General features: G+C 41.0%; 1 protein-coding gene across 8 annotated transcripts in view; it reads right to left on the reverse strand.

The window, feature by feature from the left end:
* baiap2a (BAR/IMD domain containing adaptor protein 2a) overlaps positions 1–27,105 on the reverse strand; it is a 71,985-nt gene that overhangs the window by 35,453 nt on the left and 9,427 nt on the right. For all 8 annotated transcript variants that reach the window (XM_058410902.1, XM_058410910.1, XM_058410895.1 and 5 more), the window contains exons 2-3: positions 8,276–8,351; positions 5,178–5,264 (exon numbers count right to left, since the gene is read on the reverse strand). In XM_058410902.1, coding sequence (XP_058266885.1) covers positions 5,178–5,264; positions 8,276–8,351 — 163 coding nt within the window. The remainder of the gene's footprint in view (positions 1–5,177; positions 5,265–8,275; positions 8,352–27,105) is intronic.

Genomic DNA, 27,105 nt, shown 5'->3' on the forward strand with positions numbered 1-27,105 from the left:
GATGGGTACCGATGAATACTTATGGGTTCTGATGTGTACTGATGGATACTAATGGGTTCTGATTGATAATGATGGGTAATGATGGTTAACAATACGTTCTGATGGATACTGATGGGTTCTGATGGGTAATGATGGATACTAATGGGTTCTGATTGATAATGATGGGTAATGATGGTTAACAATACGTTCTGATGGGTACTGATGGGTTCTGATGGGTAATGATGGATACTAATGGGTACCATTGGGTATTGATGGGTTCTGATGAATACTAATGGTCTCTGATGGGTTCTGATAAATACTAATGGGTTCTGATGAATACTAATGGGTTCTGATAGGTACTATTGGGTACTGATGGATACTAATGGATACTGAAGGGTTCTGATGGGTACTAATATGTACTGATGGGTTCTAATGGGCTCTGATGGGTACTGATAGGTTCTGATGTGTACTGATAAATACTAATGGGTTCTGATTGATAATGATGGGTAATGATGGTTAACAATACGTTCTGATGGGTACTGATGGGTAATGATGGATACTAATCGACTAGGAAGGGGTCTGATGGGTACTAATGGGTACTATTGGGTATTGAGGGGTCTGATGGGTTCTGATAAATACTAATGGGTTCTGATGAATACTAATGGGTTCTGAAGGGTTCGGAAGGTAACAAATAGGTACTGATGGGTAATGATGTATACTGATGGGTATTTATGGATACTAATGGGTATTGATGGGTACTGATGAGTACTGAGGGCTCTGATGGGTACTGATGAAAACTGATTGGTTCTAGTGGGTACTGATGAGTCCGAATATGTAACATAAGAACACATGAACTGAAATTATATTTGAATATTTGCTCAAAAATGTTGGATATTTAGCTCTATTCTGAATTTTAGACTGCTAATAAATTCAGTGCTCATATTGTTGATATGATGATGGGTTAAACAGACATTTTTCCAAAGCTTTAACCAATAAATAATTGAATTAGATCCTGTGTCTCTCTCTTACTAAATGTGATATACAGAGCAATCAATGTACATAATTTATAGTGAGCAATGTTTAGAAAAGCTCTGTGCTTTATCCTAACCTTGTGTCCAAATGGCTCAATAATTTCTTGGGCAGAACTTTAAGTTCCTCCCTGCAGTTAGTTCCTATTCACTGTTTCAAATCCAAAAATGGAAGAACAAACTATAAACATGGTTTCTTTTCCTGTTGTATACAATGGAAGGATGCATGCCTCTGGTGAATGTACACAACTAGTACAATTAGCATCCTTTGCTAATTTAATGAAGCTAGCATGAAGTGCAGTAGGTGTTTGTGAGGAATTTCTGCCATTGCTGCTCATACAGAGCGTGTCTAAAAACCCACCTAAGAAGGACTTCAGATCAACCGTGCAGTCATCCTCCTCATCCGTCTTTATCCAGAATTCAAAAAACGCCCTTCAAGATACAATACCCTTATAATTGAAAATAAGAACGTAAAGCTCCATTCTTTATAAATAATGCACTGGCTATGATTCAAACTGGACGCAAGGCCCGGATTGTTGAGAGTCATGATGATGGACAGACAAGCAGAATATTGTTACAAGCTTGTTAGATGCAGAGTAGCAGGCAGACAGAGGGAACGGTGAGCTATGATATGTTACCTATCAGTGGTCCAATTACTGTCCACACTGCTGGCTGTGCCAGAATGATGTAAGAGGTGAACTGAGACAGAAAGACAGAAAGGGAGAGAGAGAGAGACAGAATGAGATAGAGAAAGAGAAAGAGAAAGAAGGAGCTTGGAGGGTTTGAGTGGGTGGGACATTGACAGAGCGATCATTATCCTAAACAGCACAGTGTGTGGGGGAGTGTGTGGGAGTTGGGGAGGAATAGAGCAAGAGAGCAAAACACAAACACAAAACTCGTCCGGGTTCGAATGAAGAGCCGCTTGCACCCAAGGACGTTTTCAGAACGCACAATGCTTGCACAAGCGTCTACGTGACTGAGTGCACTTGTCTGCATATGAAAGAAAGAAGGGGGGCTTCAGGAATTAATGAAAAGTGAACAAAATAGAGAGAGAGAGAGAGAGAGAGAGAGAGCATCAAGCACAAGCATCATGTGTAGGTGGAAAGCATTTACAGTTGGGCTCCAACTGAACCCCTGTGGCTTTCTCACTGAGTGCATAACACACACGTAAGATTGTCTGCACACTGCCAAGTCTGATAGAAACATGCAGCTCTGTACGACAGCAACAACAAGAGAGACAAAAGCATGCAATTTAACAACAAACCATTAAGCTAGCGCTCTTTCTGAAGGACAGCGGCCATACAGTGGCTTCTCTGATAAGCAGTGATGTGAAAGGAGTGTGGCAGAGAGGATGTGTGTATATCTGTGTATGATGTGTGAAAGTTATTTATTGAGAACTACCTGAGTAAGAGTAAGAGAGTGCAGCAATGTTACAAAGAGTTGAAATGAATTGTTTCAGGACAAGCTGGAGAGCTACAGAGGTGGAGAGACTGCTGGTGATGAGAGGGCAAATAACACAAAAAAAAAACAACCAACAGGACTGATGGACGGGGACCACAAAAATACCACAAACCTGAAGCTTGACCATAGCACATAGTAGAGCTATCAAAATTACTTTTTTCATTCAGTCATTCTTTGTATTGCTTAATCCTACAGTCACAGGGAGCCTGGAGTCTATCCCAGGGAACTCAGGGTACAAGGTGGAGGACATTCATAGCAGGGCATAACCTCCCTCCCTCCCTCCCTCCCTCCCTCTCTCCCTCTCTCCCTCTCTCCCTCTCTCCCTCTCTTTCTCTCTCCCCATCTCCCTGCTTCTCTCTCCCTCTCTCTCTGCTTCTCTCTCCCTCCTTTTAATTAAAGATGCCAAACCCACGTCTTTGGACTCAGGGAGGAAACTGAAGTACCCAGAGGAAACCTCTGAAGAAAACTCCACACACACACACACACACACACACACACACACACACACACACACACTCGATGGAAAAAGGAACACTAATTCTACATAGTAATAGAGTCAAGTTCTACAGTGCTTCCAGTTCACTATGTAGTGCATACACACAGTGAATAAAAAGCTATTTGGAGTTTGGGCTAACATTTTCAGAAATGTCTTAAGCAAAAATATTCTTTTCTCTACAATTATTTTCTTACCAACATACTCCAGACAAAAGACAGTTAAATTATTAATCACAATTTTTCAGATAAAATTCACCAGTGAAATTGTGAACAGGCCTCAGCATCAGATTTCTATTTCAAAACCAGCAGCTGTGATGATGGCGACAGCAAAACCATCCAGAGTCTACAATAAAGTCTACAATAATTCCATGTACACAAGAACAGAAGGTCCAGCTCTCACTGATGAGGAATGTTAGCAGTGGATAGAGCTATCTTGCTAGCTAAGAGAAAAAGTTCCTATAGTAACAACTTCAAGATAATGGAACATCTTCAAGTTTTGACATGTCCTTGTAAGCTGAAATTGCCACATGTCCCTGAGAACAAGCTAGGCAACATTTTAGATTTATATTTCATACTGGTAGCCTGAAGGGAAAATACTTTCTGTAAGTGACCAAGGACGCTTCTTCTCTGGTTCCTTTATTTAATTAATAAATAAATAAAATCTGTTGCCGGCAATGTCGACCTTAATGTTACATCTGACTGCTAGCATGTAAGAAGCTGTAAGAAGTTGCCTTACTGCAGAAAGAACATAATGCAGCAAAGGAAAAGTACATTTCAAGCTTATAGATGAAGCCTGTATTTAAAACCTTTATTTATAATCATATATTTAAAAAAATATTACTTCTTCAGCCACCTCTCCACATGGCTCTGTGTGTGTGTGTGTGTGTTGTCAGGGTTTGAGGACAGGAGCTGGTCAGGAAAATTTTAACTCCAGGGTGTGGACCACTCCTTGTGGATAAACATTACTGTTATTGTCCTGTCATTATCCCCATTACACACACACACACACATTTCCCTTAAGGCATAGCTCCTCATTACATGTTTTTTTTTCCATTCCGATGAGCTTTATAAGTGGTTTCTACCCCACATTGGATAAATGTGTGTTGTGTGTACACACACACACACACCCACCCACATGCCCACACACGCGGACGTCTTCATCAGACAATAATGAGTCATTCCACAAGAGAACTTTGGGAACAGACTGGTACACACAGCTTAAAGAGGCTAGTCACAAGCTCAGTGGGGCATCATCGCTCAGTCATACCTCCTGAAACCAGGCTGTGGTAGAGAATAATTACACAGGGACAAGAAACTCGACATCACCGGGACCTGAAAAGTGAGCAAGAATCGAACTCAAACTCAAAGACTCCAACACGAACATGAACTGTATGAGGAGATGGGTGTTGCCGGGCCTGTAATGAGTCAGTCAGGTCCAGACTGAGCTGTGTGCACAAGGAAGAGAAGAAAAGAAGGAAAGAAAAGCGCAAGAGAGCGAGACTGAAGAAAGAAAAAAAAAAGAAGATTATATATATATATATATATCTCAAGTGCTAATTGGCTTTTCTGAGTTGAAATGAAAAACTGGAATAGAGTTTGAATATTGCCCCACGAGAGGCATTTTAAACCTGAAAACCACCGGCTGCCGGTTTGACGAGGTCCCTCCAGAGAGCCAATTGTGCAGATGTGGTTTTCTTATATGGAAAGAAACCATGATGAGTCCAAACTCTCAAATCAGAAGCTCGCCCACGCTCAGTGACAGCCAGGAAATGAGAAAGTTCACTCAAATCTCTAAATGTTCAATTAGTGAGAGAGTGGATCAGGCTCTGAATATTAAATGATGGTCGAGGACATGACAAGCAAACAGGGAACCAGTAACATTCCTGAGATCACAAGCTAAACAGAACCTACAGTCTTTCTGTAGGAAAAAAAATACATTTTGATCTCAAGTGGTGTCAAATCTCCGTTTCTCTTTTTTAAACAAATGGTCTCTCTCTGAATTCCGATACAGCATAAGGATTTTTCTAGGCATTTGAGTCAACCCCACAATACACAAACATCAGTGCACAAAAACATTTTCCAAAGTTCATTCTCAGCAGACCTGACATTTCTGCCTAAGCATCAGCAGTTATTTCACAACATGCTTTGGTTTGTCATGGTGTGTTTTCAGGCTCATGGCCCAGTGAGACAAGAGAGACATACACACAGACTTACCGAGGTCTTTGGATCCCTGGCTTTCACTAGCCAGCTCGCCCATCCTCACCAGAGCGTCGAAGTAGCCCTTGGCTGCAAATGTCACAGCTGGGGAAAAAAACAAAAGTGTCACGGTGAGAGCCGGTAACAAGGTCAGAAATAATACATGCTAAAAGTCAAGTTTATTCATTATTCCACTTCCTGCTGGTTGTGTGAAAGCACTGCTCATGTAAACACATTACAGTTCTTCATTACCCTGCTGGAGCTGCTGCCCAGCCTTGGCACTGCACAGGACAAGCACACGACTCAGCACTTAGCTTTTATAGAAAGGATATTTTAATGACTGCACAGATCTCTCACACACACACACACAAAAGCATACACTAAGGCACTCACACAACACACACAGATACATAGACATATATGAATAACACACAAACCAGACAAATGTAGGAATCACACACACACTATCCACAAAGACCACAAACAGGTACACAAACACACACATAAACCTCACACACTCAAACACATACACAAATGCATACACAAACATTCATAATTCACACATTCAAAACACACACACACACACACACAGCCTGCTTCATTAACCAACAAATTATCAACTTCAGAGCTGAGAAACAATACATCATTATCATTACTGCACAAAAAGAGACAAAAAGACTGAGTAAATCAGCCGTGACTAGTGCAACGCTGCGAGTCTGCAGGCTGACTGATGTGTGTGCGCTTCACACACAACTTTGTTCAGAGGCAGGAAAAAGGCTTTCTGTGGTGTGGAGTCACTCGGCGCCGCTCCTCATCCTCAAGTCAGTAGAATTGTAATTTGCATGTATTGTATCAGTTCACAATGAGACTCAGACGCTCACGTTCCACAATGGCTAGACGACTATAGCGGCTCTCTGATCGGCCTGGCCAGCTGTGCCTCGGTCTGTATTCGAAAGTAGGACAGGCGCTGTTACTCTTTCTGCCACTGTGAGCGTGGGTGTAGATGTGTGTGTGTGCGATTGTTCAGAACTCATTTGGTGGAGAGTTATGCTGAGATGCTTCTCGACAGATGGGACCAGTGCCTGCGGATAGCTGCGTGTCCTCCTCAGGAAGACGCTCTCTGAATCAGCGCAAGCAGCTGGAGCGAGCCACATGTTCATATGCTGCACTAATTAAATCATAATCTATAGCAGCCCATCATTTAGCAGGACCGTCTCTACAAATTCCCCTCATTTCTTTCCCAAACACACAAGTGGAGCACCTCTTGGCTGCCACCACCTCCTGCTGCTGCTACTACAGGCTCCAAAATCAACAACACATATTGAGTGGTGATTAACTGACAGTGGATAGATGATCAGGAGTAATCTGCTTTCAGCCTTTAGCCTTTAGCTTCAGAGTGGCCTGACGTTAAGCCTGACATTAGTTTAAATTGCACTTTTAAAGCCCGGGTGTATGAACCGGACCATTTTCTTGAACGGAGACCTGACATGACCTTGATCTTTCTCACCTCTGGTGACTACTCTAGAGCTCGGTGCGGAGTGTAATATGTAATAAAGTGTGCACACTCGTCCTCAGTCTCCCAGTACGGCTTTCACGAAGCAGCTCACTGAGGAGTGCTAATACCCCCAGGGCACTTTAGAGAGATGTAATTCTTCTCTGCGAGACCGTTTAGGTGACTTTTTAAATATAATAGTTTATCATCATGGCTACAGTAAGATACTCCACATGCTACATACTCTAATAGTAACTGGATAAAAATCACAAATTTAAATGAATAAAAAGCTTAATCATTGATGAGAGTAATAGACAGTCTCAGGTGGCAGAGCTTTGGAACAGTCAAGACGTTTTCCACCACAGGAAATTCTTCAAGGCTGCACTTTTTTATGTCTTATTAACTTTAATAGAGAGGAAATAAATGCTAGTAAGGGACGCATTTGAGAGAGCTGTTCATAGCCGTTATAACACAACACTAAATGTAAATACAGAACAAGTATAGCATCCCTGCTTTTATACAAGAGGAAGACACTACTACTTCAGGACATGCTGTTAGTAGAAACCAGCAGTTTGTCATGTTTTCTTCCTTATTAATTTCGATAACGAGGCTTGTTTTTCACTGGGCGGAGTAATGATTCAGAACTTTTACTGACCATTTCAGTTCCAAACCTGTGGCAGAACTCAATATAACACAAGTAGTGTTGTATTATATAATGTCTACAAAAAATTAATTGGTATATACTATATTAAAAAAATATATTTTATTTATAAAAAAAAAATACATTTCTATTGTATTTAGATTCATATAAAAGAAGAAGATTATTTATTTATTTATGTATTTAATTATTTTATAGTTTAAAGATGAAGTACAAAATTTTAAGACCAAATTGGCCAGTCAGTTTGTAATGAAATTATTTTAAAGAAGAAGAAGAAAAAAAAAAAACATACAACATAATAGACACTGCGATATCCACAATATTTTAGAACAGCATTTATCGTCTTTTTGCCATCATTAATGATTGCGCTAAAAAATATCATTCACTAACGTCAGAGAAAAACGTTGCACAATAGCATACGGGATTATTTCTCACTAGAGTAAATGGCATTTTTAAAAGCACATCATAGTACCACAGCTTTACTTCAATACAGGTCTATTCATCATTCTCAGAGGTATTATATTCTGAGAGCTGCTTGCCATTATATTGGAGATTAGGGGACGTTAATGAGCCTGAATGGAAATGTAAATTATCCGGATCTTAAAACTTCAACCGATACAAAAGGTCCTCTCAGCTCCATTACCGTGCATCTATTGACGAAATATCACTTTCTCGGACATGTAGTATACATCATTTTCAGTCTGAAGAGCCTCTACAGAATTTGTTTGCGTCACTCTTGAAACAACTTGTGCTCTGGTGCTGAAGGTACCGATGGCTGGACTGGAGCTGATAAGGCTGATTGCGGTCGTTGCGAGTGGCAGGATGATAAATTGAATGGCGTTGTTGTCATGATGGTCTTTAAAAGAAGTGGCACGAACAGGAGGTGAGAGGCGGGAGGCGCTGGCTAGCTGCCCAGAAGGAGCGGCTAAATGAGGACAGAATGGGAGAAAATGGTGCGGTACTTACTGGAGAGAGCTTTCTCATAGTTCTTCCCCATGGCAACAAAGTTCCTCAAGCAGGGGTTGAACTGCTCCATGATGGTCTGAAAAGCAAAGGGAGAAGAGACAACCTCGTCAGTAACGGTAACAGTGGCACTAGAATGAACACACATGAAAAATTCATCAATTAACCACTGTGTCCTTGGAGGTTCCCATGCATACACACACACACACACACACACACACACACACACACAGGCTCTGTCCCAAATTGAAGAATTCAGATTTTTCTCATTCTTGCAACAATGCAAACAAGGCTGGAATGTAAAAGAAAGCATTAAAAAAAAGCAACCGTATCTGTAATATGCAGCTATTTAACTTCGATTCAATTCAATTCCATATATAATGCTTTGACAAGACACTTCACAGAGCAGCTTCCCAAGATCTAAATCCGAATGTAGATTTATATTTAGATTGAGGCAACAGTGACAATGAAAATGCTCGCTGGGAAGACGAGAGGAAGAAGCTTTGAAGGAAAGCAGACTCAAAAACAAACCCACTAATCGTTATACCGTCATATTTGTATGCTATAAAGTCAAACAACACAGAGTGTTAAACAGATTTTTGATTCATGATTACAGAAGCAGGTCTTGGGAACAAAATCCGGGTTGAAGTGATGAAATCCACTGATGAAAGGGTGAGATTTGGGCACAAACATCATGTTCTAATGAAGAGGATCTGCTCATGTTCCTCCCCATTACACATCCCATTACACCACAACCCCGCTGTGCACTGCCACTGTACGCATCATGCGCATTTGTGCATGTCTGCTTCTAAAGGAGGCAACCAGTCGCTGACTGTGGGGGTGGAAGACAGAGAAACCTATAGATGGCTTTGATTCAATTTCCTGAGCTTTGAGTCAGGTGTTGTTTTTTAGAAAAAAAAAAAAACAAGATGCACGTCCTTTCATACACTATATTGCCAAAAGTATTCGCTCACCCATCCAAATAATCAGAATCAGGTGTTCCAATCACTTCCATGGCCATGGCGTGGTACTGTGATAGGATGCCACCTGTGCAACAAATCCAATCGTGAAATTTCCTCACTCCTAAATATTCCACAGTCAACTGTCAGCTGTATTATAAGAACGTGGAAGTGGGAACGACAGCAACTCAGCCACGAAGTGGTAGGCCACGTAAACTGACGGAGCGGGGTCAGCGGATGCTGAGGCGCATAGTGCGAAGAGGTCACCAACTTTCTGCAGAGTCAATCGCTACAGACCTCCAAACTTCATGTGGCCTTCAGATTAGCTCAAGAACAGTGCGCAGAGAGCTTCATGGAATGGGTTTCCATGGCCGAGCAGCTGCATCCAAGCCATACATCACCAAGTGCAATGCAAAGCGTCGGATGCAGTGGTGTAAAGCACGCCGCCACTGGACTCTAGAGCAGTGGAGACGCGTTCTCTGGAGTGACGAATCGCGCTTCTCCATCTGGCAATCTGATGGACGAGTCTGGGTTTGGCGGTTGCCAGGAGAACGGTACTTGTCTGACTGCATTGTGCCAAGTGTAAAGTTTGGTGGAGGGGGGATTATGGTGTGGGGTTGTTTTTCAGGAGCTGGGCTTGGCCCCTTAGTTCCAGTGAAAGGAACCCTGAATGCTTCAGCATACCAAGACATTTTGGACAATTCCATGCTCCCAACTTTGTGGGAACAGTTTGGAGCTGGCCCCTTCCTCTTCCAACATGACTGTGCACCAGTGACCAAAGCAAGGTCCATAAAGACATGGATGACAGAGTCTGGTGTGGATGAACTTGACTGGCCTGCACAGAGTCCAGACCTCAACCCGATAGAACACCTTTGGGATGAATTAGAGCGGAGACTGAGAGCCAGGCCTTCTCGTCCAACATCAGTGTGTGACCTCACAAATGCACTTCTGGAAGAATGGTCAAAAATTCCCATAAACACACTCCTAAACCTTGTAGACAGCCTTCCCAGAAGAGTTGAAGCTGTTATAGCTGCAAAGGGTGGACCGACATCATATTGAACCCTATGGATTAGGAATGGGATGTCACTTAAGTTCATATGAGAGTCAAGGCAGGTGAGCGAATACTTTTGGCAATATAGTGTACTTAAAGTGCCTCCATCTCTTGTGAGGTGGAAGAGACACGCACAAAAAAAATAAATCTCCCAAGCGCCATCCTAAAAGCGACCAAAATAAAACACGTCCCTTTGCATGATAGAAGCTCAGCTGTGCAGGCACCTGCCATAACGCTCCCAGCTCCGTCCCCTTCCCTTCAGGCCTTTCTCCAATTAGAGCGACAGCAGTGCCAGGGCCGCAGGGTTAACAAACTTCCCCAGCTGAGAGTACAGCGCAATGCTCTGTTCCTCCCTCTTGCTCCCATTCCTCGACTTTGTGTCAGTACTACCACAATGACTGGATCAATTCCTCTGTATTAGTCAGCACCTTTTTTCTTCCTCCCTGGAACAAGCGCTCCAAACACTCATCCCTGACACGGCTCAAGCGGGTGTGAGATGATGGCCAGCTCACTATGTGACTCACTGTGTGTGTGTGTGGTTTTTTTTTACATCAGATAGCTTCATTGAGATTTTGGGATGACTGACAGTACAATACAACATCCATCTCTATTTAACAGAAAGATCTCCTCGAATCTGGTCACCTGCAAAGTGTCAAATGCTTCAACAGAAGTAGAAGAAGATGAAGAGGACGAAGACGACTATTGTGTGCTTTCATTGAAATATATGATGCCAGCTAACCACATCCATCTGAATCACTACTCGCTCTGCGTCACTGGGCAGATCCGTGCATTCGGAGGAAAGCTGCCCAGTGTATCTGCCCTCTTTCACATACATGGGCTCAGAAAAGCATGTCATTGGCTAGTTAGTGATCTGGGCTGTTGAATTAGTGATCTCGCAGTGATGATGATAAACACATGGTGAACAGAGCACAGTCTTTTCTGATACACAGATGCCAAAAAATTCCTGACAGAATCAGATATATGCCACACTTTACTTTGTACACCAAGTGACATGAAAAGAAGAAAAATTGTTTTTGGAAGCAAAAGTTTTAATAGTTCAATAAAGTAGAACAAGGGCTATAGAGTGTGCACTTCTTTTTTTTCCACTAAAATTCAAGTGATGTTTGTTTTGACAGCCTTAATAGGAAAAAAAAAAAGATTATTTTTCATGATGGATGATGTTTTCATAGCAGCAAGTTGTTATACTAAGGGGAAAAAACCTAATGTAGGCTATAATAAGAGTAATAAGTGAGGTGTATATAGAGTCAATTTCTGAATGCCCTGAATCGAAATCAAATCAAGTCCCAATTTCCTTAGAGATTCCCATCCCTACTCATAACGTGGCTTTCCAAAGGGTTGGTTAAAAAATGCGGAAACCAGAGCCGAGATTTTTGTGCAACGGTGATTTTGTGAATGCAGGCGTGCAGAGTGCCAAAAGAGAACTGAAATAGACTGTAAACCTGAGTGCTAGCTGCATCATTAGTCGATGGGATGAAAAATAGCAGGTCAGAACCCATATTGGATGTGGCGAGCGGAAGATAGATTTGAGCCGAACGCAGTTGGCTGATTTGGGTCAGGTATTTATAGACGCTAGACTACTCGCTGCTGCTAGTTTATTTTAATTTTTACAACCTAGGTTTCATAAACGGGGGCGTAATCACAAACACGGAGGCCTGCGGATGAAGGGGTAGAGCGTAGTCACTGTGGGCATGAAAGCAGGTTCATTTCTCTTTGCCTTATTGGACTAGAGAGCAAGGTCACCTTGAAGTTTCTGCACAGCTCGGAAAGTGGGTCTGGCCCTGACGGGGACGGAGAGGCCTGGAATGGCTCAGCAAATCAGCACACTGAGGAGGAGTGCTTAAGCAGGGTGGAAGAGCAATGGAGAGAAGGATGCTGGATGAAACTCTTGTCTCGTCTTGAACGACCTTCGGCACAGCCATTCTCACCTCAGCTTATCACTCATGTAATGCTGACATCCAGTGAGAGCACAGAGGAGACACGGCTGGATATTTTTCTTCTTCTTTGGAATGATTTCTAGTGTTAGATCAGGAATGGCTATGTTTAAAGAGAATTTTCTTCTCAACTGTTGCCATGGTATCGTGTCAAGAAAAGCTGTTATTAAAATTAATTGGGCAGCAGTGGCTCAAACGATTAAGGCCCTGGGTTGTTGATCAGAGGATTGGTGTTCAAGCCCCTGCACTGTCAAGCTTCCACTGTTCGTCCCTTAACCCTCTCTGCTCCAGGGGTCTTGTATCATAGCTGACCCTGTGCTCTGACCCCTACTTCCTAACAAGCTGGGATATGTGAGGAATATATCATTACACTGTGCTGTAATATGCCTGTAACAGTTAAATAAAGGCTTCTTCTTAGAATGATACGAGCAGCATTATAGGATGAATACTGAGGTAGAACACATGTATTCCTGCCCATGTGGAGGCACAGAAATGCATAAAATCATGCAAATCAAATCAAAGAACTTCAGTCTTGTCTGAGTATTTCAGAAACTGATGATCTACAAGTTAGAGGAAATTCTCAGAGCAAAAAATTGATGAGAGAGGTCTCATCTCAGACTTGATTGAGCTGACAGGAAGGCTATGATCACTCAAATAATCACTCTTCACAACCACGGTGGGAATAAATGCATCCCGAAACACACAACACGTTGAATCTTGAGCAGGATAAGCTACAACAGCAGGAGACTACACTAGGTACAGCAATCTGAAGCTAGAGGGGCAACAGACTCACTAAAACAGGACAGGTAAAAAAGAGAAAAATGTTGGGCAAGTATAAATAAAAATGCTCATGGGTTGATATATCATTAGCATTATTACTGCTTATCTATCAGTACGGGAAATATTGCCTTTAATCAGCTTCAAATGTTTTCAACATCAAGAGAAAACTGCCCAAGAAAAAGCTTTCAGCCACAGCATCCTCACTGAATAACTAACGCTGTGCCAACTTCACATTATTAGGTAACTGTGTGACAGGAAAGTAATGATTTTAAGTAGATTATTGATGAACAAGAACAGTTTTTGCACCACAGGTACACTCAGTACAAAGGCAACAGTTGACTTGGACATTAATCTTCGATTTTTAATTGGACAGAACCCGAGCTCATGTCCAGGTTCTTGTCCATCTATGGTCTTGAATCATTTTTATGCAAACCCCACTCCTTCACAACAACAGCTGCATTCTCATTCGGTAAGTAGGCTGTAGTATGTTTCAACATCATTGTGCTGTGACGCCTCCTACATGCTGCAACTGTAGCAGAGGCTTTTCGCTCTGAATCAATCAACGCACAATATCTCAGACAGTAGACTGCTTTTTTATAAAGATGAGTAATTAGCATGCAATGATGCCAGATTATCTTTTCAGATGCAGGAGGATGCATGGATGTAGAAATACTGATGGAGAAAAAAAAAAATATATATATATATATATATAAAGCTTATTTATGATTTGTCCATAAGGATAGTTTGAAATGTCCTTCTGGTTTCTAATTCAGCTTTCAGTACAACTATTAGGCTGTGTTTAAACACACACATTGTTATCAGAGTGTTAGATAAAACCATCCATCATCCACAGTCACAGTGAGCAGGTGGAATACTAATGAAACCTTGGACAGTTCTCGGGAACAGTGGAGAAAATTTAAAAAATGAGAAATCCCACTGTGTCCCTCAGGTTCAGACTGAATATTAATGAGACCGATGACAGTTGTCGAGAATATTGGGTGAAAGGCACAAAGTGCATGATGGTTATGTATTTTTCAAGAGGTTTAACATGAATTTCTTGGACATGGACATGGGGAATACCACATACTGGATTTTATTATTATTTTTAATGAGACTCGCTAGGTGCTGAGGTTGTTTGAGCCATTACATATTCCTCATTAGCCCAGCCTGATATCGAAAGGAAAGCGTGTGCCAGTCAAAACAGAGATAAGTAGCACTTGGAGAAATCTCCCTGCCAGATGAAAGACCCCACCGTGTCCACAGGGGGGCTGCGAGAACTCGAAGGTCTTTTTCTTCCTCTTCTTCCTCCTGCTTAGGTTTATTGCAAATGCTTTTCTTGCGGTCCTTCCCACTTGAAACAAGGTGCATGCAAAACGCTAGAGTTTTAACAAGCTTTTACAAGAGGAGGAAGAAGAAAGAGAGAGAGAGAGAGAGAGAGAGAGAGAGAGAGAGAGAGAGAGAGAGAGAGAGAGAGAGAGAGAAGGTGGGAGGTTTACATAACAGCCAGCAGACTCCATGGCAGTACTCCTGTTATATGCTCATATAAACACACTGGGCTCCGGTTAGAACAGTGAGGGGGACGGCAGCAGCTCTCCGCTCCCCGCTGAACTAGATGTGCAAACACACACTCGCGCTCTTTAACAAAGAGCATCATTATCTCACCCAGAACATTTGCTGGCATCACCACGGATTAAAAAACCAGTTTCTTGTGACATAGGTGTAATATGAATTCCATGAGATTATGAATCAAAATGTGCTAGAATTCAAAGCGAGCTTAGGGGGAGGAGGTGGAAGCAGGGTTTTATTCTCCATATTTTGTCAGTGTTGCTAAATTTATCATCCATCCCAGTCCTCTTGTGCTACATCTGCCAGGCTAATTGCAGGAGCTAATTGGAACCCGAGGCCGGCAGGCACTTCGGCAGAGCTGGGTTATTCCTGACTCGCGCTAAGGGGGGCATACACACCATTTCTACTTCAGTGACATGGCAGGAAAGCTGAAAAAATAAGGCAAGAAAAAAAAAAATACAGGAAAAAGCAAGTAGACACACTCACATGAGTGCAAAAAACAGAAAACACAAGCTGTGTGTGTGTGTGTTTTTTTTTGTCTTTTAACAAGTCACAGCTGATAAAGAACACCGTGTGCTCAGTCCCATATCGTGCAGGTTGGCGATTTCCTCGCTCTAACACACTCCACTAAACCTAGTTATTAACTGATAAGCTGGAACAGGTGTGTTAGAGTTAAATAAGCAAAAAAGGTGCTATATTAAAGCTCTCCAGGATCACACTTACGCGGTAACATGGCAAGGAACAAGTCACAGAAACTCTGTACGCCTAAATAATTACAGCTGCGTTCCGTTTCTCTCTTCGGCTTTCAGGTTTCTTTTGCTCTGTTGTGGGCTGCTCGATCCAACCTGTGAACTTCAGCACAAAGTGACACGTGCCAGTAATGACGTCTGATGTTCAAAATACACTGACCAGACATAACATTATGACCACTTGCCTAATATTGTGTTGGTCCCCCTTTTGCTGCCAAAACAGCCCTGACCTGTCATGCACTGTGTATTCTGACACCTTTTTATCAGAACCAGCATTAACTTCTTCAGCAATTTCAGCAACAGTAGCTTGTCTGTTGGATCGGATCACACGGGCCAGCCTTCACTCCCCACGTGCATCAATGAGTCTTGGCCGCCCATGACCCTGTCACCGGTTCACCACTGTTCCTTCCTTGGACCACTTTTCATAGATACTGACCACTGCAGACCGGGAACACCCCACAAGAGCTGCAGATTTGGAGATGCTCTGATCCAGTCGTCTAGCCATCACAATCTGGCCCTTTGTCAAACTCGCTTAAATCCTTACGCTTAATCATTTTTCCTGCTTCTAACACATCAACTTTGAGGACAAAATGTTCACTTGAGTACTATAATGAGTGTTATTCACCTTACCGGTCAGTGGTCATAATGTTATGTCAGATCAGTGTAAGTATGTGCTTAAAATCGATCTATTTGGTACCAAAAAAAGTACTGACAATCAAACAGAAATCTTCATCTTAGACTGAGATCATATAACCATGTGTCCAACTGTTTTATGGTACAGTTAAACTGCATCATTAAAGAAAATGAGCTCACTAATTGTTGCACATTTTCAGTAAGAGCTCCTCAGTTTCACAGAGGACTACGCCAGTACGCTTATCTCTCAAACAGCCGCAAAGAAGAAAGAAGTCTTTATTTTTTTCCTCTCATAAAATGGGAGATGAGCCAATAGACATATTAATCTGAAACGATCAGCGCATGTGTTATGAACCCGATATTAAACGACATCTTCTCCAGTCTCATATGCTGTCGAGTCGCAAAGGCACAGGCCCCCTTCCTTTCACGAAAAGGTTTGTAGAGAATGTTTTCAGTTCATTACAGAAAGAAAAAATAAATCTCTCTATATATTAAAAATCTGATGCTATTAATGGTGATGATGATTAGAAAATAATTACATATGCTGGAGGAGTCTGCTCAACAGGATCATGTCTGCATTTGTAAAACTATTATACTGACATATACTGTTGTTTTTTTTTCTACTGTTGTTGTTTTTGTTTAGCTATGACTAAATAATCACTTTAAAAAACTTTAAAATGGGTTTTTGTGATTGCGACAGATTCAGACTGCACAGCTCAATGTTATTAAACCCCCTTTTCCTCTTTTCCCCCCCCTCAGGCTAGCAGTTCTGGAGACCTGAATTGATTATTGTGATATTCTAAAATGGAAAAAGTTTAATTGCATAGTAAACACTTAAATAAATACGTGTCCAGATGCGAGTTTAGTCCGGCATTTTGTTGGAAAGGTTTAGAAACACTAACTTTAAACTATAACACAAACCATCACACAACATACACACACCAAACACTAACATGAACCTGTACCTATACATCTGCCCAGTTATCCAGTATCTTCTGCTGTTGTAGTCTATCCACCTAAAATTTCAATGTATGCTAAGATGCTTTTCTTTGCACCGCGGCTAAAGAGTGACTGTATTAAAGAGTTCGTATACACATCCTGGTAGCTCAAACCAAGAACAGTTGCTCATGCAATGTCTAAATCAAGATCTAAAGATTGCTGTGTATGAAAATCGTAGCCGATCAGCAGTTTCTGAAATACTCAGATCAGCTCATCTATATCTATGCCACAATTAAAGTCACAGAGATCACACTTTTTCTTCATTCTGATGTTTGATGTTAATTGAATGTGAACATTAACCGAAGCTTGACTGGCTGATTCCTAATAAAGTGAAATCTGGTTTTGAAAAAGAACTGAACAAAATCTGAAATTTACTATGACCAGCCACTGCATTGGCTTGGATTGCCTAATGCTATTTATTGCATTAGAGTAGACTAGGAGAGGAGTATTGCACTCGGCAATAAATCTGACCAGAGATCAGCAAGATGGACGGATATATCTCTGAGCTCTGACAGCACTACACACTTGCATTAATCACAATGAGGTAGTGGCCATGCTGCATTTTTTACATTGCTTTCGTTCAGGCATGGCCTAGTTACATGGTGTCATTGTTTTAACCTGATGGACAGACTCGTTTTGTCAGCCTGCTGCATGCAGGTGACTGTTCATACTATAACTTTTAGACGTGTTAATAGCATTTCAATAGGCGATATGGTATGATTTATTGTTTCGGTCAGATCATGTTTATCTTGAAAGCTGTATTCAATTCAATTCCTGTTACAATTAGCATCATTTACTGGATAAAACACAGCATCATCTCATCCCTGTCTATTCAAACAGGCAGCCTTAAACCTGCATTATGTATTCAGCTAGTATTAGAGACGGAGTGCTTTCATCAGTGATGATAAATTCGCTTTCGCTTCTCTTTTCGATTCAGACCACCGATTTTTAAGGTTTGAATCCCTGTCTCACCATTACCATGTGGATTTGAACGCAGGACTGAAATATTCCGCTAGGTAGAATTCATGACATTTCACAAGAGCTGTCAGATCGAAACATTCCCACAGCATCGATGATTCTCTGCCATTTTAAAGCAGGTTTAGGGGCTTGTTCTTGTCTGATGGTGTTCATGGCCAATTAGTTTCATTTTATCCTCATCTGACCATAACGCAAGCTGCCAGTTGTAGTTTTACTGAATTTCAGAGTCTAGCTCAAGCTCTCAATGCACTGCTGGACCGCTATCTGTTCCAAAAGCTTCAGTGATCTACCACCTTGTTCTGCACAGGGTTTGGGACATTTTACTTCTGATCATTCTGATGGTGCATGATCAAAATGTTGGGGCCTGGAATATGTAGCACAAGAAGGACTGGGATGGATGAGCAATTTAGCAAAATTGACAAAATATGGAGAACTAAACCCTGATCAAAATTGTATGCTCAACTGACCTCAATACACAAAACCTGAATATATAGATGGAGAGATGCTCTCAGAAAGGGATTCAATTTATGCAAAGCTTCCACTCAGCCAGTTGGTTAGTTAGTTAGTTTAACTACATGAGTTAAACTCTCACAGGTTTGTCTATTCCACTACATCTGGTTCTAATACAAGGCCTAAGGAGAGCAGTAATGCTTTAGCACTTTTTCCTAAAAAGAAGTCACTCTAGAGTGCATGTGCTTTTCTCCACAGGAAGATGTTCTCTGTAAATTTTCCACCCTCTCATTTATAGTCAAAATAACATTTCTCATTCGTTGAGCTTTTGATGAAAATGCTTTAGATAACTTGCTTGGGGTTTTTTTGTGTGTTGGGATTTCATCCCAGTCACGCTGTTAAAATGTTTCCTCCAGGAGTGTTCCCATTTCTCTCTCCATCTGCCTCGGTTTGTCTCACCATCCCATCAAGAGACAGAAGATAGTTGTGATACACCACCGTGGCCACCTGTGATGTAATTTTCCCCAGTTTAATGAGTGATTTGGCAATGCCAGGGAGTTAATGGAATGTAGCAGGGCTGCGTGAACAAGCCCAGAGCACATGTTGTGTGCAATTAGGATGAAGGTACACAGAGTAGGGCAACAGTATATCACCAGGGCCTTCTGCTCAGCCCCATGACTTAATCCCATCAAGATACAATAAACATACATGCGCACACACACACACTTATATACAGACACACACTATCTCTTTCTGTGAGGGCTACACTGAGGGAAGGGTTGCCAGATGGCCAGAATCCAATATATTTCACAAAGATCAGTTTTTTCTATGTTCACTTTGGATCAAAAGGCAGGCTTCAGCAAGCAGGAATGTAGATTATCCAGATGCATGAGTGTGCAGATATACAGATGCAGAGCAGCCCTTTAATGTCTGCACTCTATTCAGTTTATGTTCACTTCAAACATTAGAATGAGGAAAAATGTGATCTTGTGGAAGGGTTGATGATGCCAGATGGGCTGCTTCGAGTATTTCAGAAAACGATTATCTGAGAGTTTACACTTTTACACTAAATGGTACTAAACAACAACAACAACAACAAAAATCCAGTATGTGGCAGTTTTGTGTGTTAACACCTTGTTTATATGAGAGGTCAGAGGGAGAATGGCCAGACTGTTTTAAACTGACAGACTGATTTGAAAAAGCAAAATCACTGAAACTCAAAGAACCACTCTTTACATGCGTGCTGAGCAGAAAAGCATGTGTGCATTGACTTGTGTCTATATTTGGTTTGCATGAACATGTAGGTGTGCATGTGATCCAATGAGAGCAGTCAGTGCATGTATATGCATCTAACATGGAAATGCTTTCCTCTTTCACCCCACAATGCACTTTCACCCTTTACATTAGGTTTGGCTTTGCATTCTGTAATATTCATGGTGAGCATTGCATGAGCATCGCTTCTTGTGCTACATCAAGGTGGTAGTGCAGCTTGTTTTCCGAAACGACTGCCAAGCCAAGCTTGTTGCTAAGAACCGGGTTCACTATCACTCAGCGAATAGCGAGCGCAGATCTGCATTCGGGAACAGGCGAGAGCTCAGTGCTTTAAGAAAACATTTTTCACAGTGTTAATGATAAGCAACCTTTAGTATAAAAGTATTAGCATTATGCATTAACAGCCTGATAGCCTGTTGTTTGATAAAATGCATTAACTCTTATTACTTACTTATCACTTTGCTTTGCATTAACCGGCATTATTATGGCTTAAGCGGCTAAATTTGATGCAAATGACCATGTTTCCGAGAGAAGCTGCAAAATGTGTTAACTGTTAGGTTGATGCTCTCGTATCTTAATGTACCTTGTGAGTGAGATATTAGGAAATGAGCAGTTTAAACACGTTTGCTGTTTAAGTAGCCATTATAAGCGAATAATATGCCTATGAGAATGTGTTTATCTGCTTAGTTCACAGTTTCACAACCGAGGGTTCCCGAAATGCAAGGCGTGTGTGGAGGCATAAATTATGAAAAGAAAAAAAAATAGTAAAACATTATTTCGCAATCTGAAAAGCAAAATGCTTTGCTATTTATTCCAAAAGTTCCATATAGCCTACTTAAAGTCTCACGAAATAGGCCTACTTAAGGCAAATCAACTCTAAGGCAAACAACAACAAAAAAAACCTCTTCATATTTCATTCATTTATTGTGGGACCAACCCAGCCACTGAGGGGTTAACTCTTAGTGCTGGTCCCGAGCCTGAATAAAATTGGGAGGGTTGCATCAGGAAGGGCATCTGGTGTGAAACCTGTGCCAAAATTAAATATACGGATCGGATGATTCGCTGTGACGACCCGAACGGGGTGCAACCGAAGAAAAACAACAACATTCATTCAGGTCAAGGCTGCAGTGGATCCAGAGTGAACACGGTGCATGAAGCGTGAACACACTCATGTGAAGCCAGTCCATCACAGGTCACCATGGATACACACACACATCTAGTGTAGTCTGGTATGCTTTTTGGCAGGTGAAAGAACCAGAAATCCTAGAGGTAACCCACAGGAGGACAGAATAGACAGGAGCCATGTAAACGAACAGAACAGACAGAAGCCAGTGTTCAGGATTGTACTGAGGACCCTGGAGCGCTGTGATGCCTGTCTATAATCTGCATATGGCTACACTGGCTGGCCAAAAAAATCATACATATATTTCATTAGACCGAGTTTTTGTTTAATTAATATTTTTAAAATATGTTTAATTAATATTTTGTTTAATTACGGCTTTAATTACATTCACTGTGACATTATTCCGATAAGCTTATGCAAGGTCACAACATTTATTTCCTTCCATAGCCGTGTTAATTTCTCACCAGGATCCTGTATTGGACCTGTGAGTAAAGTCTTCTCTGGCACATTTCAAAGATTCTCAATGAGGTTAAGGGACTGGACTCTGTGATGACCAATCTATGTATGAAAAACAATATATTATGCTCCCTGAACCACTCTTTCACATTTTGAGCCCGACGGATCCTGCCATTTTCCTGTAATATGACTGTGCCATCAAGAAAGAAAACCAAATCTAATGATAGAAAAACCTCTGGTCATTTAGTATATTCAGGGCACATAATGTGGCTGAATTTAGACCTGACCAGATGAGGCAAAAATATCAAACTGGAAGAACACGTATGAAAAAAGAACAAGTAGCTTTTTGAAACACTCAACAGGTTAAAAATAAAGGCATTGTTCAGGCATGAGGCAGGTTTGTAGACTATTAGCATCAAGAAAAAACAAAACAAAACAAACAGCGGAAATTAGTACGGAAGTAGCTGGCGTGGCATTTCCACCGAGGCACATTTAGCTTAAGATGAAACAATATTAGTTGTGTCCTGTGCAAACAATAACCCCAGAGTGGTGCAACAGAAAAGCTCTATAGTCATCTATAGTTAGGAGCTTGCTTTATTTGACAAGAGTGTGAAACCTGATCATTTCACCTGTAGCTGAGAGCCAAGAAGCAAAAAATCTCTCCCCATTCAATAACAGCACCAGTAGCCAATCAGATATCTGTAAAGCTTTGGAAAGTTACACAAATTCCTACAAAGTCACAGGAGGCGTTCCTACTACAGGTTGCCGTATTTATGTTTATCAGCGGGTGGTGCTAGCATTCCAAATCAGTTTTCTTGCAGCTAAAATGAAAACATTCTTCATAATTGCTTAAAAAGTTTTCTCAGCTTTGCTGCACAATTGGACACGCCCACATCTAGCCACTGATGGTCACTCTTTGTTAAAAATGAACAGTCTTGGTCGCTGTAGGTTGTGTATGCTGAAGAGGACAATTAGCTATAATAATAATGATAATATGGAACAGGAGGAATCGGGGTTAGAGGATGCATCCTCCACTGCTGGCAGCCGTCATTAGCTAACTAAATACAAGTCAGATATTTTAGTATGTATTCCCATGCCTAATGGACAGAACCTTGGAAATGTTCAAAGCGCCACTTTCCAAGACTAATATTCCCAATCCCAAGCAATAACTCATAGATAAAATCTGAAACATAATACAAGTGCTAATGGATGCTCCACTTTATTGTGTGATTGAGTGGGAAATCATACAGTACTGTACTTTGTTACGTCCTTGCCCACAGAAGCAGTTATTAGTCAGAGCTCTTCAGCGCTGTAACCTCCTGACCCCCGTGCACACACACTCCACACACCAGCATCGGTGTCCATGGCAACAGCAGCATGTTTAGTTCTTCACCTCATCCCTTCTTGATTGATTCTTTGGGTATTTAATTAGGAAGCAATCGTAAATGCCTTCGGTAGGGTCATAATGGTGTGGCAAAGGCGTTTCTTTTGAAATCAGGATTTTAATTGAATGCATGTGTACCTTACACAATGCAACTCTGACCCTTGGGATATCTATGAACAGGGAAATCTAATCACGGCGCTCAGACTGATAGTGAAATCAATCCAGCACACAGGTTTGGAGAGGGATAGATCCGAACGTCAGCATTCTTTCGACACAGCTTTCGGAAACTCAGCAGTCTTTTAGTCTTAAATGTGTACAGATAACTTTAGGACCAGTGTATGACTCAGAGGCTTAGTGAGGAAGAGATCTCTATTGTACAGAACATGCTGTGCTTTTTCCTCACACGCTCTCTGCTACGACTGCAGCTACCGCTCCAAAAGGGAGTCGTCTGTGGCCCTCAACATGTTTTCATCCTCTGAAATGTGAGGATGTAGTATATTAATGAGACCTCGCTGTAAGGGGGAAAAGTCAGAGGGGCTACGACGTGATGGAATTCTAAATTCAGGGTTAGACATTAAGCCGGTCACATTTATGCTATAGTATGAGTGAATTCTTGAATCTGATTGGTCAGGAAGTGTTGATTAGTTTTCGATAGTTGCAGCTGACACTAGTTTTGGCTGTAATTTAATTCACGGTGTTATGTTAATGCACTTGTTCTAATGTGTCAGTGTTTCTATAGCAACAGTTAACTCACAGGGACTTGTCTGGACGACGCTCGGGCTAATTTAAGCCGATAAATAAATAGATTTAAAGAGAGAAACCAAGCTGTCATTTTGAATGTTTATCTAACATTAATAAATCAGCTCTAAGGTTGCTCCTTTAACTTTGTTGCCACATGACAGAGTTTAGTAATATTTTCTTCTCAGAATCATGACAAGCTAGATTTATTCAAGGGAAGAGAGACTGTTGGGAGAATTACCGCTTATCTTTCCTGTCAGATGAACCCTGTTAATGGAAGCTTGCTTTCGCATAAGCACTATTTGAATCGAACCCTAGTGTGTTTTCCTCTCCAGTGAGGTTCATTTGCGCAGGTGAGAAAAAAGCAGTCAGACTCCGGGCCAAAACAACTGGTCTGAGACTTTGCCGAGATCGTTTCGGAGAGGTGGAATAAACAGTGCTGTGCGATTTGGGCTGTGGACGACATTTTACAGTACACATGAGCTGCTTAACTGAGCCGTCTGTTGTACACTGATGTGTTCTGGAGATCTGAACTAAAAACTGGAAATAAACTGCAGATAGTATGCACAAAATGTTTTACACTAGTCATTTCTACAAATTACACTATACTGCCAAACGTTTTGGGACAGCCCTCCAAATCATTGAATTCAGGTGTTGGGCTTCTTAGTTCCAGTGAAGGGAACTCTAAATGCTTCAGCATACCAAGACATTTTGGACAATTTCATGCTCCTGACTTTGTGGGAACAGTTTGGGGATGACCCCTTCCTGTTCCAACATGACTGTGCATCAGTGCACAAAGCAAGGTCTATAAAGACATGGATGAGCGAGTTTGGTGTGGAGGAACTTGACTGGCCTGCACCTCAACCCGATAGAACACCTTTGGGATGAATTAGAGCAGAGACTGTGAGCCAGACCAAAACTGGGACATCTGCCTTTACATGCACATGAATTTAATATGGAGTTGGCCCGCCCTTTTGCAGCTATAACAGCTTGAAGTCTTCTGGGTAGACTTTCCACAAGGAGTGTGTTTATGGGAATTTTTGACCAGTCCACTAGAAGCGCATTAGTGAGGTCAGGCACTGATGTTGGACGAGAAGCTTGCAGTCTCCACTCAAATTCATCCCAAAGGTGTTGATTGATTCAATGATTTGGAGGGGTGTCTCAAAACATTTGGCAATATAGTGTATCTTGCAAAAAGAGCTCTGTGCTATTGGGCTTAGGGAATTTTAATGGTTTCCTTTTTTCACCTTTTGAATGTTGAGATCAATTATCTGAAGTGAGAAAACAAATTCATCCTAAACAGGATGATGTTAAGGAAAATTTCCACTTGCTTAAAAAGTGCTTTACTCCTTTACAGCTTTTGTTGCTATTTTAGTCTACATAAGCTTGCCTTGTAACATGGCTGTATTGTAAAAACGTATATTATTCAAACTTTCATATCTGCACTGCTACGTAGCTGCAGTTTTGGAGATGCTCTGATCCAGTCGTCTAGCCATTACAATTTGGCCCTTGTCGAACTCGCTCAAATCCTTATGCTTGCCCATTTTTCCTGCTTCTAACACATCAAGTTTGAGGACAAAATGTTCACTTATTTGTGTGTGTGTGTGTGTGTGTATATAATTTTACATTTTACATTTTTGCGTGTATTGTATCTTGCAACTGTCTAAGCTGCTGTAAGACAAGATGTTCCCTCATGGGATCAATAAAGTATACCTATCTGTCTGTCTGTCTGTCTATCGTTAATGTGTCCTGTAGAGTCTCACTGACCCGCTGCAATACCAGAACTAATCTCTAGGGGTTTGTGAAGCTGTGTCTGAGGGAAACCTGGATGAAGTGAAAACAGGAATTAACCTGTTCATGGAAGTTGCATAACATTACATGACGCTGTAAACAGGTTAAATAATAAAAACAGGTTAAGCTGGTTAAAACGTTTGTAATCCTGAGCAAATTGCTGTGTGTATATATATGCGAGTAATAAAACACTTAGCTGTATGCTTTTGGAGAAACGTAAACACCACCAGGGTGGGAAAAGCATCTCACCGCATAAGTGTTGATCAATTTCTGATCAATCCATATGGAGTGTTTTATTCCCTACATATTCATTAGATTCCACAATTCAATAAACAACCAGTTTGTATACACTTGCTTTTTTCCCCACATTTTTTTTTTACATCTAAATATTTTAGAATAACAATGAAGTGTTTCATAGTGGAAATAACATTATGCAGCTTCATGAAGAAGCTTCACCCAGGAGGCTTTGTTTAGAGAAACAATTTCATTTCCAGCAAAAAATAATGCTTATATTAAAAAATCCATTTAGAGTCAGTAATATATTGATATATAGGCATTAACTAAACTGGATATAAGTGTGTTACTGACACATTCCTGCTATAAGCCTTTATGAGGCTGTAAGACAATCTAAAAACTAGTATTGTACACACACACACACCCATGTACACGTAAAATGTTTATATTAATAATAATATAATTATAATAACTGTTCCTTCTCTATACCTAAATCACTTACATCATGTGTTAATGATTGTTTCCAAATCTGGCGATGAGAGATTATCTAAATGACTTTCTAAACTCACACTGTTTTCTCTATACAGCATGTTCATGGTTACATAACCTGTACATTTCTGTTTCGACTACATGCTTCAAATGTTTGTGGTGTCTCTGTCCTCTGTAACTTTTTCCGTTACTTACATTAAATGTTAGATTCTTCCATTAAAGTTACTTTGATCATGTACATACACTGATCAGGCATAACATTATAACCACCCGCCTAATATAATATTGTGTCGGTCCCCCTTTCGCTGCCAAAACAGCCCTGACCCATCATGCACTGTGTATTCTGACACCTTTCTATCAGAATCAGCATTAACTTCAACAATTTCAGCAACAGTAGCTCGTCTGTTGGATCGGACCACACGGGCCAGATTTGCTCCCCACGTGCATCAGTGACCCTTAGCCACCCATGACCCTGTCGCCGGGTTCACCACTGTTACTTCCTTAGACCACTTTTGATAGATACTGACCACTGCAGACCGGGAACACCCCACAAGAGCTGCAGTTTTGGAGATGCTCTGATCCAGTGGTCTAGCCATCACAATTTGGCCCTTCGTCCAACTCCCTCAAATCCTTACGCTTTCCCATTTTTCCTGCTTCTAACACATCAACTTTGAGGACAAAATGTTGACTTGCTGCCTAATATATCCCACCCACTAACAGGTGCCATGATGAGGAGATCATCAGTCTTATTCACAATGTTATGCCTGATTCTGTACATCTCTATACAATTTATCATCACTATCCAGTGTAACCACATGCTGTGTTGATTATTTTCCCAAAGCTTGACAGCACACCCAGTCATTCCTCTTATACAACAGCAATTTGTTCAAAACTACAACTTTTAATTCAATGATATACTTTTTATCTATTTAGGGGTTACTTTAGCTACAGGCATTTCTACAATACATGACATTGCATCAGTTTTACAGTTATAGATTTGCTAACAAACTGCCTGCAGTAGAGATTGACTATACTTAATGCTTAGAAATAACAACCCTAGTATGTGATATGAGAAAAATATCATTTCAAGGTATCAAGATATATATATATATATATATATATATATATATATATATATATATATATATATATATATATATAAAATGCAATGTATAATGATCACAATGCATCATAATACTACAGTAAAACAACTGTTTGCTTTTTTTATG

The sequence above is a fragment of the Hemibagrus wyckioides genome, linkage group LG02 (genome assembly GCF_019097595.1).
Source record: "Hemibagrus wyckioides isolate EC202008001 linkage group LG02, SWU_Hwy_1.0, whole genome shotgun sequence".
Classification (NCBI taxonomy): Eukaryota; Metazoa; Chordata; class Actinopteri; order Siluriformes; family Bagridae; genus Hemibagrus; species Hemibagrus wyckioides.